The 15,228-nt window shown below is 43.0% G+C and overlaps 1 protein-coding gene across 2 annotated transcripts; it reads right to left on the reverse strand.

The window, feature by feature from the left end:
• Positions 1 to 482: 482 nt before the first annotated feature.
• Positions 483 to 5,844, reverse strand: pthlha (parathyroid hormone-like hormone a). Of its 2 annotated transcripts, none has more exons than XM_041977758.1 (4): positions 5,575 to 5,844; positions 5,369 to 5,480; positions 1,917 to 2,453; positions 483 to 1,082 (listed from the first exon to the last, which is right to left on the reverse strand). In XM_041977758.1, exons 2-3 carry the CDS (start codon positions 5,473 to 5,475, stop codon positions 1,940 to 1,942), a joined length of 621 nt encoding a protein of 206 aa, XP_041833692.1. In that variant the 5' UTR covers positions 5,476 to 5,480; positions 5,575 to 5,844; the 3' UTR covers positions 483 to 1,082; positions 1,917 to 1,939. The 2 variants fall into 2 exon arrangements, with proteins under 2 accessions (XP_041833692.1, XP_041833693.1); XM_041977759.1 differs by having other exon boundaries at positions 5,571 to 5,844.
• Between the last annotated feature and the right edge of the window lie 9,384 nt (positions 5,845 to 15,228).

The raw sequence follows: 15,228 nt of genomic DNA on the forward strand, positions 1-15,228 counted from the left end.
TCATTCATGAGTTCATGAGTTTGGGTGGCCTGGTGAGTTTATGACTCCTGTCCTGCATATTTGTCCCAGATTGTCCAAGGACTTGGTGATGGGAAGGAAGATGATGGGTACAGCTGTTGTCCCATACCCTCATGAACTCTATATTAGCCCTGCAGAGCTCCTTCAGAGACAGACTTCTTCACGTTTTTGAAGCAGCGCTATGGCAGATTCTTAGACTGGAAACCAGCACTGCTCCCAGTAGACCATAAACACCCTGCAATTTTTGTTCTTTTTTAAATACATTTTATTTATTTAATTTGATCATTGTTATGACTTTACTAATTTTGAACAACTGTTTTGCTGCTGTTGCGATGAAGTTTTCCCACTTGGGACGAATAAAGGTATCTCATCTCATCTTCTTCATCAGCTGCAGAATTGAGTGAAAATCACCTCAGACAACAAAGACAGAGTCAGAGAAGAGGATACTGTCAAATGTTTAATCCATTCAGTACAGAGTGTTTCAGTGCAAGTGCCAAAAACAATGGTGTGGAGCTGTGTTTGGTTTATGTACATATCTGAACTTTGGCATTGAGAAGCTGAGCAGGTCGTGGAGCAAACGGACACTAGAGGCATCAGGAGGATCCAAGACAACAATGGCTTCAACGAAGGCAGAAAAACATCCCGAGAACAAGATGAAGAGCCGTCTTTTCTTCATTTCAGTCCACCACAAAAACAAGTCCATGAACAAAATCAATGGTATATATATTTATATTTATATATCTAAAGTGCATTATGGTACAAAAATATAGAAGGTCAGCAGCACCTCGATACATTTACAAAATAAATACACCATCCAGACAAAATAAATTACAGCAAGAAAAAAAATCAGACATAATTGGAGTTTAAAAAAGGAAAAAGCAAGAATTCACAAACAAGTTTTTCTCTTTTTTTTTTTTTCTTTTTTACCATATTCTGCAATCTATTCTGTTATATTTAGAATATTTACACACAATAAATATTTTCCAATTTCTTTCCAAACAATCACAATTACAAATGGCTGCATCGTGAGTATTTAGGAGTCCACCACAACTGTCCGAAGGTTTCTGCAAAACAAACACAGAGGAAAAATCGGGTCAGTTTTTCATCGTTTTTAACCACAAACACCAGTAAACATTGTCAGTGTCATGAGCACAGAACCAGAACCTGTTTCATGAGTCCTTGTTGGACCAAAAAAACATAGTTCCTGGTCCCTAATAAAACCAAAACACACTGGCATGACCCCGATGTGTTCCCTCCAGCTGCCTGAAGGGGTGCTGATGAGTCCAGTAGAACCCTAATGTATGGTATACCGACTGGGCCAAATTAGATAAACAAATACATGTAGAATATGAGATTTAATTTTTTTTAGGTCAAATTTACTTCCTATCTCTTTTCATTTCATTATTATGTCATCTATCTCTCTAGCTATCTATCTATTAGGTAAGACTGAATGCTGCACAACTTATAAAATCTCAATGTTTTAATAAAATATTTCTGAAGTTATTTTAAAAATTCTCCCCGACAGCTGTTTGTTTTGAATTGATTTTTTAGTGGTGCATGGTGTGGTTTTTGAAATAGTTATAGTTATCGTCAAGTCAGGAATATCCCACTGAAATGAGTAAATCTGACTTTAAATATGAAGAAAACTTGTAGCCAATTCAGTTTAGTTCGTATCTTTGTTGTAATGGCTGCACTGACATCATCAAAGGTTGGTTTGTGAAGCAGGACATAAATTTTCATTTCACTTTTCCACCATTTTTTTATTCTGAGGTCAGCCCGGTTGTTATTGGACTGCTGCAGGTTTCCAGTTTCAAACCATGAAAACATGAAACCATCTGAACTGTTTGGACTCTTTGGGATTTGAACCTTTAAAAGGTGTCATTGAGCAGGTGTCTCACCTTCGTCAGAGACTGACGGCGTTTCAATGCTTCGGCCTCTGCAGGCCAAGCAGGGACCTCCACTCCAGGTGGAGTCCGCTCCCAGCTTCATCTTCCAGTCTCCATGCCAACGAGCGTGCCCTCCTCTTCCTCTTCTCCCCTTCCCTCTTCTTCCCAGACCTCCCTTTTTTCTTCCTCTTGCCGGGCACCTTCAGGACGCCATCTTTGTACGTCTGTGACTTGTTGGTCTCCTGCGGCAGGTTGGTGCCCTCCTCCTCGTCCACCTGGAAGCTGATGGGCAGGTTTTTGGTTCCTCCGGGGGGTTTGGAGTGCAGGGTGCTGCCGGTGGTGCTGAGGTGGATGCTCAGCCCGACCCCCGGCAGCCCGATGCCGGCGCCGCTGCTGCTGCCGCCTGTCCCGGTGGTCCGAACCGGGGGGTCACGGATCTCGGCCGTGTGGACGACATCCAGGAGCTCCTGCAGCCACATGCGACGCCTGAAATCCTGCAGCGTCCGGCTTTTGTCATGCATCAGCTGAGTGTGAGTCACCGATCGTTTCCTGCAGGAACACAAAGATTTTTTCAGATTAGACTCAGACTTTTACTAAAAACTGAATGAAACCAAAGCTCATCAACTCATATTTTATTCCCAGTAGAAAATAAACAACATGTCAGATGATGAAACTGTGACATTTTATCATTTCATGAAAAAAATCAGCTGATAGTTAATCTGATGCAGCAACACGGAAAAAGTTAGAACAGGAGCAACAGAAGGCTCCACACAGAGATTCCTCCTGATTCTATGAATCTATTGATGTTCTACATCAGGGACGGCTGGGTTTAGCCCTCCCTTGATTTTATGAAAATAATGACAAGAAAATAATAAATTCATTAAGTCAATAAAATCTTTAAACAGATTGTTTCAATTCTCGATCAGCTAGTAGCAGCTACAGAGCAAAATCTGCACTGAAAAACAGTAAATCTGTCAAAATGGGCTCATGATCTACACGGAGTGACAGCTGGCGGGACACGCCCCCTTCATCTGCTGCTCATCTGGGCTAAATCTGTACATCCCAAAGCCGGTGGATTTGGACCAGATGGCTTGACGTGAAAGAACGAGTTGTGCCAGTGGGTGTGTGTGTGTGTAGCAAAACTTGTGGTAATGACAGAAATCTGTGAGAACGAGGTGGATTCAGATCAGTTTTCGTTAATGTCCTTAGATGAAAAACTGGAGGAACACCATCCAAAGGAAAGAAAAATCACACAGAAAGACAAGCGTCAAAAAACAAGATTTTGTGTAACTTGTGTCAGAAACGTTGTTTTGTTATAAAGGCACATAATGCTGTTGTGATAGTTTAAATCTTGTATATTGTAATGCCTTTAATGTTAAAATTTGATCAACTGGCTTCTATAATGTCTGTGTTGGCCCACCCACTCAGTGTCACCACAAGCCGTCACTGTTCTACACGGTAGGTGGTGGCTCCTCAAACTCTTGAGAAACATTTTTCTGAAATTGTTCCAGTTTTTAGAGCCAGTTTGCCTCGGATTGGTGAAGCGCTGTCCATCTTTCCATCTGAGAGACTCTGCCTCTCTGAAATGCTCCTTTTATAACCAGTCATGTTACTGAGCTGTTACCAGTTAACCTGATTAGTTGTCAAATGAGCCTCCAGGTGTTTCTGGTTTGTACCAGTTACTTTTCCAGCCTTTTGTTGCTCCTGTTCCAGCTTTTTACAGACAAGCTGCATCAGATTCAATGTAACTGTGGTTGTAAATAATAAATGATGAGGAGAAGTGGTGGAAATCTGTGCAAGTGAAAGATGAAGGTTGAATGGAGTGTAAGTCCTCCTTTCTGCCTGTCTATAAGGTAAAATAAAGATCAAATATTCACACTGTGGCTCTCAGCTGTAAAACTAAAGCTTCTCTCCATGAATCCACGCCCAGGTGAACCTGGAGGAAGCTGTGGTGTCTGGTCCTGATTTACAGCCTGCAGGGGACTAGATGATGATGGTGAAGATGAAGATGCACAAAGTGGCCACATGATGGCACCATCTGCACAGAAACCCGCCGCCTAAGCTAAACTTCCACCAAACTGACTCAGGTTTTGGAGATGTCCCTCTTAGTGAGGATCATGAAGGAATCTGCTTGTTTTAGGCATGAAGGAGCTGACTCATCAGAGAGAGAGGAGCTCTGGTTCTGACCCACTGGACCAGCTGTTATCTTTCAGAGCTTTGCTTTGCTGCGGTGTCGCGTTACGCAGAGTCTGAACTCTTTGAAAAACAGGTCCTGAAGCCTGGGAAGCAGCGAGCAGCAACACTAAAGGTGTCTGAACACACAAACAGCCGGGCTTCCTCCTCCTCCTCCTCCTCCCTGATGCAGCTCCGCGGGTCGGAGCTCTGTTTCTTATTCTGCTGAGTATCGACCTCTGAAGGCAGAACGAGCTCCTGGGAGCAGATTTTGTTTATATGCATACAGATATTTCCCGTAAATCGTCTTTGAAAGCCGACCCGGATCCGTTTTCACCATCAAACAGAATGGAAATCGTTTCTGTCTGAGCACAGAACCGCTTTTCTGGGTCAACCAGAACAGATTTCTGCCTCCTCAGAGAGAAATCCAGGATGCTTCTTGTCCGATTCAGGAGGTTCTGATCCACACACCTTCCAGAACAGACAATGAAACCCACTCATTACTCAAACACTTGGATTATACTAAAGAATTATACTAAAATACTAAATTAAAAAGAATAAAGAATAAATAAATAAATAAATAAAACACTTTAACCAAAGTTGTAAAAAAACAAAACAAAACAAAAAGAAATAATAAAACAGAATAAAATGAAATAAAGAAGAAACTTGAATGAAAACAAAAATAGAAAAATAAAAAAAACAAAAACAAAAAAGAAAACTCTTGAATTAAAAATAAAAAGTTAAATAAAAATCAAAAAAAGAAAAAGAAAAGAAAAAAGAAAACCCGAATTAAACTATAAATGTAAAAACTAAATCAATCAATAAATAAAATACTAAAGTTCCTAACAAATGCCAAGAGGGATTGAACCCTCAAAGCTTTTCTAGTTTCTGATGGAAAACACAACAAAACCCGTTTCAGAACCTGGAAACAACAAATCAACCAAAAATTTTCCTGCTGTTGGTCGGAGTTACGACCCGGGCAGGTCGGAGGTCAGAGGTCAGCACACCAAAGCACACCAGAAGCCTGGACCTGGTCTGGTTAAAGACTCAAGCCGAGCATCTTCACACCGATTCATTACGAGCCATCACATCCAGGATCTGTCCCATGTGGAAAAAGCTCAGCAGGTTTGGTTCCGGTCTGGGTCTAACACCAGCAGGACTTTACCAGCCTGAGACGCTCTCTGCTTTCAGAAAACACTTTGACCAAACCGGATCCGGAGCCAAGTCCGCTCTAGTTTCTGGGACACAGACGGATCATTTAGAGGAGAAACAGCTGGAAGAAACCGACTTACATTCTGCTGCTCAGGGCATCGAGCGGCCGTCCGTGGTGTGGCACCGGGGAGCAGAGCAGGAACACAGCGAGGCACCACTGCTGCAGGACTCTCCTGGACAAGAACATGGTTTCTGGAAAGAAGCAGGGAAGAACATGAGAAAGCTGAAAGTGCTGCAACACAAAGCTGAAAGGAAAAAAAGCAGCAGGGAGTTGAGGGAAACTCACTTTCCCACAGCCGTGTCTGTCCTACACGGAAAGATAAACACAAATTATGTCCGCTCTCAAACTTTCCAGCAATGGGAAAGAGATGTCAGAAAGTCCAGGTGATGACACCTTTAGAGACAAAACAACAAGCTGTCCAGAGCTGATCTTCTGGCTCGTCAGATTAAAACTTCCTCAGAGACTCTGTGCAGCTGCAGCTCTTGAAGTCCTGCAGGCGTCCAGCTGATGAAGGTGAGACGCTGCTGCTGCTGCTGCTGCTGAAGGTCCATCTGATGGGAGTGTTTGCTGCATGCTGCTGAGAGCTGCAGCAGGTCGCAGGCAAAGGGAAGGGGAGGACTTGTTAACAAAGAGGAGGGCCTCCACCTCACAGGGTAGAGGAGGAGGAAGCTGCAGGACGGGGGCGCTGCAGCTGCACAGACTCCTCAGGAAGCTGCAGAGTTCAGAACTGAGCTAACCCACCTTTAAACTCAGCATTGTCTCTGTGAGACCGGTTTTATGATCTGATTCAAAGATTTCTTTTCACCAAAGATAAGAGGCTCAGCATCAGTCCGAAGACTGCCAACATTACACATTTAACAAGTCTTGCACATTTAACATTTAACAGCCAGAAAGGTCAGTCAGATCTGGTTTTGAGACTGATATTCAAGACAAGATAATTAGCTTTTAAAACTCCAGAAACTCCAGTAGAAATAACACACAGATCAACAGTGACCGAGCCTTTTCTCATCTGCACATCATTCTCTCGAAAAAAAGAAAAAGGATAAAATCTTTCCGTGAAGTCACACCTTTAAATGTTTTTTAAGATAACTATTCTCAGTCAAATATTTGAATATACTGATAACATATTCCACATTCAGCTTCTTAGTACTGCTTGCTTCTAGTCACAATTTTTTTTAAGCTGTAAACAACATATTGTTATGAAAACCACCTGTAGTGCTGTTATAATTGATATTTTTTAAAATTTCCTTTTACTTTTTTTAAAAAGTTAATTTTCTTTTTAACTTTGGATTCATGTTTGTAGAAGTAATATCCGGCTGTTTTTTTCATAACTGTTTTTTATTAACTCGATGGCAGGATGGTCTCGACTGCGACACAGAAAATTAATTTATACATTTTATAAACTTTTAATGAGTTTTTCCAACATTAAAATGTGTTTTTTGTCAACTCACTCTTTCCGCTGTTCCAAACTCTCCAAACTTAATCTGATCTTGTGACGATATGTCTGCAACGTAATATTATGTTTACCCTGATGCTAATGCTAATGCTAACATTACAGTGGTGCCTACAACCCACCCCCGCTTGGCCTACTGCATCTTTTACAGGGGGTGGAGTTACTGTTAGTTTTCCTTTGACTGCTCAAAACACCTAGTCTGCTCTGATTGGTCAGATCCAGTGGCCTGATTAGGCTCCTCCCACAAATTAGCATTAGATTTACTGAAATTCAAAAGTGACTGATTGGATCCAGAGTTAGTTAAAAACACCAGCATCATTATTATTATTTCCTAGTAACTAAATTATTATGAAGAGGTTGAGGTTCAGAGAAGTGGGTGGGGCTTAGAGCATGGCAGTCACACAGAACCCTACTCTGCTGCAGTAAAAAGACACCTGGTGGAAAATGACTATCCACCCACAAACAAACAAACACAAACACTAGCAAGCATATAAGTTACGGCAGCTGTTTGGCTACTGTTGAATCTGCATGTAAAGGAATTTGCAGCGTCATTGGAACATAAAGGAAACCACAGTGTCACAATCATTTCAGATCCACAAACAACTGCAGAGTCGGTCTATTTGACAAAGTTTAGCAACAGTTCTGGGAAAAAATCCTTTTTGTAAAAAACAACACGTGATTATAAAATTTCCGTCCTCCCACTGCTGATAACAGCTGATTATTCACCAACCACTGCAGGGACTCATGTTTGATGACGCTGCCATGGCGACTCCTTCGACAAATACTTTCTCAGACTCATCACTCAGTTCTTAATCATGTGCTGTGACTTGTTTGTCTCAGCAGCTTCCACCTCAACATCCATCCAACCTTGCCTTCTTTTGAGATCCAGATGACCTGGATCAGAGTTTTATCTGGTCTTCACACCCGTCAAAGGCGGTAAAACTTGATTCAGCTGGACAGAATTGGGCTAACGAAGAGTTTACATACCAATGTTAAAACCAGATTCTGATCTGAGTCTGTTCATCTTTTCATCCCTGTCAACTTACTTAGTTAACTTACTGAGTTACACCCACTAACTACCACTAGCTACAAGGCAAATCTGGATTCTTCTGTTTAATGCAGTTACAGACCAATCTCAAAGCTTCGTTTTCAGCCCAAGATTTTAGAGAAAACATGCACACTTAAATTTAAGTATCAGCTGCATAAAAGTGGTGAGAAATACCTAATTTTCTAAAGATTTTATTAAATGGAAGAATATACAATGAGATTAAGATTGAGCCAAGAATTGAGCCTTGTTGGATTCCACAGGGCCATGGTGCTGTAGATGAGGGGGAGTTTCCCAGCCACTCCGAGAGATAAGACCTGAACCACTGAGGGGTGCCACTGTGGAGCTGATGGAGTACACCAGCACTATCACTGTGAGGTATGCCGGCTGCATGGTGGCCGACAAGAAAAAGGGCGATGGCTCAGCTGAAAAGACAATCAGCTGTCCATTACCCTCACTAGATGACTCATCACCATCCTGGACACCAGCATCCAGAACACCACCACCCTAGACACCAGCATCCAGAACACCACCCTGGACACCAGCATCCAGAACACCACCACCCTAGACACCAGCATCCAGAACACCACCACTCTGGACACCAGCATCCAGAACACCACCACCCTGGACACCAGCATCCAGAACACCACCACTCTGGACACCAGCATCCAGAACACCACCACCCTGGACACCAGCATCCAGAACACCACCACCCTGGACACCAGCATCCAGAACACCACCACTCTGGACACCAGCATCCAGAACACCACCACCCTGGACACCAGCATCCAGAACACCACCACCCTGGACACCACTTGCTCAGCCTACTGACCTCTGGAGGAAGATACAGGAGCTTAAAGTCCAAAACAGAGTAAAAACAGCTTTTTTCCGCAGGCCGTCAGAACATTAAACTCAAGCCAGTAACATCAGTCCCAGCGGGTACAGTTCAGAGCTGTGCTCCAATTTAAACCTTCCCCATATTCTAATTTTCCTGTACTCAAAGAGTTTATTTCCACAAGCCATCCTTGTGTTCCCAGAGGTCATGTGATCACCACATTTTTCTGTTTTTATGATTTATCTTAGAATAAATTCAGAATAAACTTTTTGCTTTTATTTAGCTTGATTTAATTTTATTTCTCCAGTAACTCCAGAAAGACTGAACCTGTTTCCAACCAGCCTGCTGCCATGACGATGACGTTGCAGCATCACATTCATCTTTGGGGTGGTTTTTGTTCATGTCACAGATGGAAACATAAAGACCGGTTGTATTTCTGATCCTTATGGATGTTAACACAGTTTCAGTATGCTGTTTTTCTTCAGGGGGCTTTGGGGGTTTATTCTCCACCATGAGCACAAACATTTTCTCAGGCCAGTGGTCCAGAAGCTCAGCATGTTTAATTTACTGTCACATGTGATGAAGGAAAGCAGCTCCACTTCTCCCCTGTTCACCAAAATGTCCATTTTCTGGAAAGTTGTCCTGATGTTTAAATGGCTGCAGGTCTGACGTGTGTTTACAGACGAAACTGATGCAGTTGTGACGGCAGGAATCTGCAGCGATGGAGGATGTGGACTGAGTCAGCCATGACCATGGGCCTTTATCTACTCACCACTGACCTGAAGAGTCCGGTAGGCTGGTTCAGGTACAACAGGTGGCTTCAGGCTATGAGAAGGACATGTGAGTCTAATGGAGTCTGGCAGTTTTAGCCTGAAATAACAGCTAGACAAGGATGCGCAGAGATGCTCAGCAGCACCACAGAAATACAAAGCTGAATTCAGTGAGTGACGACGGCTACTGACCCCCAGACAATGCCTCCCGATCCCGGGATGAAACAGGCAGGAAACTTCCCGACCCAGGGAGGAAACTTCCCGACCCAGGGAAACACAAGCTACTACTATGCCTTTGAAAACTGCCCCTTGGGGACAAATAAAGTGAATTGAATTGAACTGAATTGAATTCCTGTTGCTAGGAGGAAACCTTCCAATGGAAAGGCTGCTCCAGGATTCCTTTTTAAAGCTGGAATCTGGTCCAGTTTGGATTTCAGCTCTCAGATTTTACTGCAGTGATTTCAGCTTTTTAATTTAACTGGTGTTTAGAGACGTTTGAGAAAAAAGACAATGATTGTTTTTTTTTTTTTGTTTTTTTTTTATTATTATTTTTTTTTTTTATCATCGGCCATTCTTGGTGGTTCTCCACCACAAACATGATCTTTTAAATCTGAGATCTGCCAACCAGAGATGGGACTCGAGTTTGGGACTCAGACTGATCAAGCTGAATCGGGTTAAATGCGACTCTGTCTGGAAACATTCCTGGTTTCTGAGGATCAAACAGCTTCACACCATCAGTGCCGTCGCTGCTCTTATGTGACGGCAAAGACACAGTAAAGCATCCTCTTTAGTTAAATTCTTCCTTCCATTATCAACTTGTTCCAACTTCTTATGCAAGCTTTATTTAACCACACTATCCCAATGATAGATTAAAACCTTTTTCAAGTGAGACATAAGAAACCCTGAAGTATTAAAATATTAAATATACGAGTTAAAGTTAAAATGTTGAATTATACACCTCAAAGCCACGAAGAGTTGCACCGAACCTGCCTGAAGAAAAATAATAAATAATAAATTATGCAGATTCCAGATCTCATTTCAGGATAAAAATAAACTAAAGTCAACTCTGGATTTATGCAACTGCTTTTGGTAACTTTTTTTTATTTATCAGTAGAACATTGTTCAGTTAAATAAGGTAAACCTGAAAGTTTGCTTGTTTTGTTTTTAACACCAGATACAAACACCCCCCCCCCCCCCCCCCCCCTCCACTTCATCAGCTCTACCTGTTCAACTTCCTGTTAACACCAATATCTAACCAGCCATTCACGTGACAGCATGTAGTCATGTAGACATGGTGAAGACGACTTGCTGAAGTTCACACTGAGCATCAAAATTAGGAAGAAAGGGGATTTAAGTGACTTTGATGGTGACGCTGTTGTTGGTCTGACATGGACCAATCAGCTCCATGGGCGTGATTAACAGGTCTGAGGGATTTCTGATCAGCAAACATCTGGAAGTAGTTTCATTTTCTTGTTTCTCTCCTTAAACGGTTGCAAACAGACATGTCACGTGAACACATATAATATAAATGTTGGTTCCTGGTATCAGGAAAACAACCTATCATTGGTGATAACCTTGCAGATACAGCATAGTTATATTAACAACATAATGTGTAAGTTCCTTAAATAACTGGAAGAATCAGCTAAAAGTCCTGAAGAATGAGAATGATGTTTCCTAAGCTAACCCCCACATGTGGAGGTCTTCTCTTAGCTCCGGAGAGCAAACAACAGTAAGTCAGACAAACACTGCGGGCAGCAGCGCCATTCCCCTCCAGAGAGTCCTGACCCGACATGTGTTGAAACATCAGAAATGTGTTCCAGCTGTCGCCTCCCACAATTAGCAGCAGATCTGTGAGTGAGCTGCAGCTCCAAGGCGCTATCACGGAGGAAATCTCTGTGGTGGGAAAAGATGTTTACTCAAGCATGAGGCAGCAACATTTCACATATCCTATGCATCATTTTGCAAGTTTTTCCCAGCTTCATGTGAATACCGACATCTGAAACAGCAGACCTGAGATGAATGTTTTTATATTTCAGAACTAAAGCAGGAGGAACACCATTTGATGCTCCCACTAACAGATAATGGGTCAGTAAAAATGTGGATAAATGGCGTCAGTGACCCGCTCAAATAAAAACAAAGTCAGCTTGTAAAGGTTTCAGGATTAAAAGATAGATGCATCGCTAAGAATATTCCTGCTTTTCAACCGCATGTTCTCACCCAGCTCCAGCCAGAGCATAATACACCCGTTTCCTAATTTATGCAAACATCACTCGTGCATGTGCAAAACTGCTGCCGGAGGGCAGAAAGTGTGGCTGTTAGGGTCAACTAGGTTTTGTGTTCATCCAACTGGACTCACAGCGGTCTGACTAGCACTTAATTATGACGTTCCATCTTGTTTGAATTCTTGCTTGTGTTGTTCTTACTCTCAGATGTAAGTTGCTATGGATAAAAGCGTCTGCTAAATGACTGTAGAATAGATGTAGAATAGAACATGTATTTACTGCTGTATAAAGGGACAAACATTGAACAGAAAGAAATACCAGTTGGTCAGCAGTTATCTTCACCACTCTGAAAGTGCACTGAATGCTTCTGCATGTTTAGGTCCAGACTTTATAAAAGAGAAATAAATAAGAAAAGTTGTTTTATGAAGGCAATGTAGACATATTAGATATTTCTAATTGTTATTTATAGTTAAAAACTATAGCTGATTGGTCACAATGTTCTTAAAGGTGAATAAAACTCTTTGTGATACTTTAGCAGCGTTGACTGTGGACACATTTGTTTGCATCCACATGATGGTGTTGCATGTGACCCCCCCTTAAATCCTTGCATGTAATCTAAGATACGTCCCCTGTCCCCCAGTCTAAGCTCCAACTCTCCAGCAATGTCTATGAATCTGTCTCCACCTCCAGTTAGGGGGGCGGCTCTTTTTTCTGCCTTTTTTAGCAGGTTGACATGAAAACGTGTCTGTGTCCACGTTTTTTCAGCTGCATCTTAAAAACCTGTTTAAATTCATCGTTGTGTATCTCTGGACATAAACACGGACCCCACCAGAGTCCTGCCGGCAGTTTTCCTTTAAAGGGCTGGACCAAAGTTTATTCTGGGAGAGCTTTAATCAGAGCAGCTGATGGGGGGGGGTCAGGTTAGCCGGAGTGGACACACTGAGTGTAAAGAGCAGCATGAAAGCCCACCGTGCACTCTCTAAATGTTTAGCTAGCGCTACCGTCGGCCTCCTGGGGTTTCAGACGGGCCGTGCTGGGGGGAGGGGGTCGGGGATCCTACGTGCAGTTTGCAGGTATATTTATCAGGGCTTCCCTGTTGCAACTCTAATGGCTGACAGGTTGGAAACAGTTTTTCATTTACTCATTTATCTGAAAGGTTTTGTGACCGTGGTTCATTGATGCATCCTTGATTTTACCCAGAAATAGCAGCACGACTGTGAAGGTCACCGTAGGAACCTGAGAAACACACAATGAAGACATTATGTGTTAAACGTGCAGGCTGCCAACATCAGGCCTGGATGTTGTGATGCAACACGCTTCATTCATTACTGATTATAAACAGAACCCATTGTTCCTTCCAGGTCATCATTCAGTGCCTTAAAAAAACTTCAACGTTTTCATGGTGAATGATTAGTGCCAGAGAAGATCATGGGACTTGTTTCCCCCTCCAGTTTGTCTGCAAATTAGTCGAGTTTCTTCCAGTTTATGAGCTCCTCTGGTTGGAGAGGATTCAGGAACAGAACGTCCAGGAGGACAAAGATCCTCGACAGGAAACGTGACCTGTCCTCATCCCGAGGCAGCTCGCTGGCGTGGAAAGGAAAGCTCGCACCAGCTTCCAGCTGTCTGAAAGCCACTTTACCTGCACGTAAACAGGTAGAAGAAAGAAGTCTTTCCTGGCAGCGAGCGGGCCGCGGGGTCTGAGCCAGGAAAGCTGTTTTACATTCAGAGAAAATTGCTGCGTTTTGGCAGCGCAGCACATACACAAAACAAATGTCCGCTTTTAATCTGCACTCCCCTCCTTTCTCTCCTCACAGAGGCATGCACTGTCGGCATCCACCCCTCATCAGTGGTCCCCGCCAGGGCCCCCGTCTCTCTGATAAGACGCTAACCCATCTCAATTAACGGCTCACGGGACTCGACACAAAACCTGCAACCAGATTCAGATTCTGGACTCAAACAAAGAGCCTCATCACATGACCGGCTGCCGCTCATCTGGAAGCATTTTCACAGTTTGAGCCGTGTTTCACACTCAGCTTCTCACCTGTGATGACACACCCAGGTTCCATCAGGAAGACCTGTTCAACCCAACAGGAATGGAGGCTGGACACAGGAATGATGGGAAAGTGTGAACTGAAGGGAAGTGTGAGGAGGTGGTGCAGGATAATGGATGATGATGATTGAACGATGATGAAGAGACTGAGAGACGTCTCCCTCTCAGGGGTGGCCTTCCCGTTCTGGTATTAACCTCTGACTAACCTCTTCATCTTCGCTTGGTGGCGACATATTTGACCGGAGGAATTCAGGAATGCACAGCTTGTGTTTTGTTGCAGTGGAATGTACAAAAAGCCTCAGCCTCACCCTCCTCCATCTTGTTTTACACTCATTCACATTATACAAGTCACGCCCACCACAAGGACAGAGCTGCACCGCCACCATGCAGCCACAAACAGGAATTTTCTGAGCTCAGAGATCCTGAGGTTTTGGCTACTGGATCCAACCATGAGACATAATTGGAAATAATCCAATTAAACATGTTAAACTCTGGGGAAGCTTTGTTTCCAAAGAGATTCCTGACACTGATGGAGTTTGTTTACAGGAGCAACAAAAGGCTGGAAAAGTAACTGGTACAAATCAGAAACACCTGGAGGAGCATTTGACAACTAATCAGGTTAATTGGCGACAGGTCAGTAACATGACTGGGTATAAAAGGAGCACTTTGGAGAGGCAGAGTCTCTCGGATGAAAAGATGGACAGAAGTTCACTAATCTGAAACTAACTGGGTGTAAAAATTGTGGAACAATGTGGAAAAATGTTTCTCAAGAGTTTGAAGATCCACCATCTACAGTGTATAATATTTACAGATTCAGAGAATCAGGAGGAATCTCTGTGTGCACTGGACAAGGCTGAATGCTAGTGATCTTCTGCATTAAAAGAAGACACGATTCTCTACTGGAAACCACTGCATGAACTCAGGAAGACTTCCAGAAATCACTGTCTGTGAACACAGTTCACCCTAAAATCCACAAATGCAGGTTAAAGCTCCATCATGCAGAGAAGAAGCCAGATGTGAACAGGATCCAGAACCAGCACGTCTTCTCTGGACCAAAGCTCATTTAAAATGTTCTGAGGCAAAGTGGAAACCTGGATGAAAATATAAACTAGTTTGTGGAAAGCATGGACGGCGTGTCCTGCAGACTAAGGAGGAGAGGGAGCATCCAGCTTGTTATCAGTGGACAGGTGAAAAGCTGCATCTCTGATGGGATGGGGCTGCATTAGTGTCTATGGCGTGGGCAGCTTCCACATCTGTGAAGCTCCATCAATGCTGAAAAGTACATGGAGGTTTTAGAGCAACATCTGCTCCCATCCAGACAACGTCTCTTTCAGGGAAGGCCTTGAAGATTTCAGCAAGACGATGTGGACCACATCCTGAAACTACTTTTTATACCGTGCTGAACATCACCCTGGAACTACTTTTTAGACCGTGTTAAACATCACACTGGAACTACTTTTTACACCATGCTGAATATCACACTGGAACTACTTTTTACACCGTGTTAAACATCACACTGGAACTACTTTTTACACCATGCTGAACATCATCCTGAAACTACTTT

The sequence above is a fragment of the Melanotaenia boesemani genome, chromosome 23 (genome assembly GCF_017639745.1).
Source record: "Melanotaenia boesemani isolate fMelBoe1 chromosome 23, fMelBoe1.pri, whole genome shotgun sequence".
Lineage (NCBI taxonomy): Eukaryota > Metazoa > Chordata > Actinopteri > Atheriniformes > Melanotaeniidae > Melanotaenia > Melanotaenia boesemani.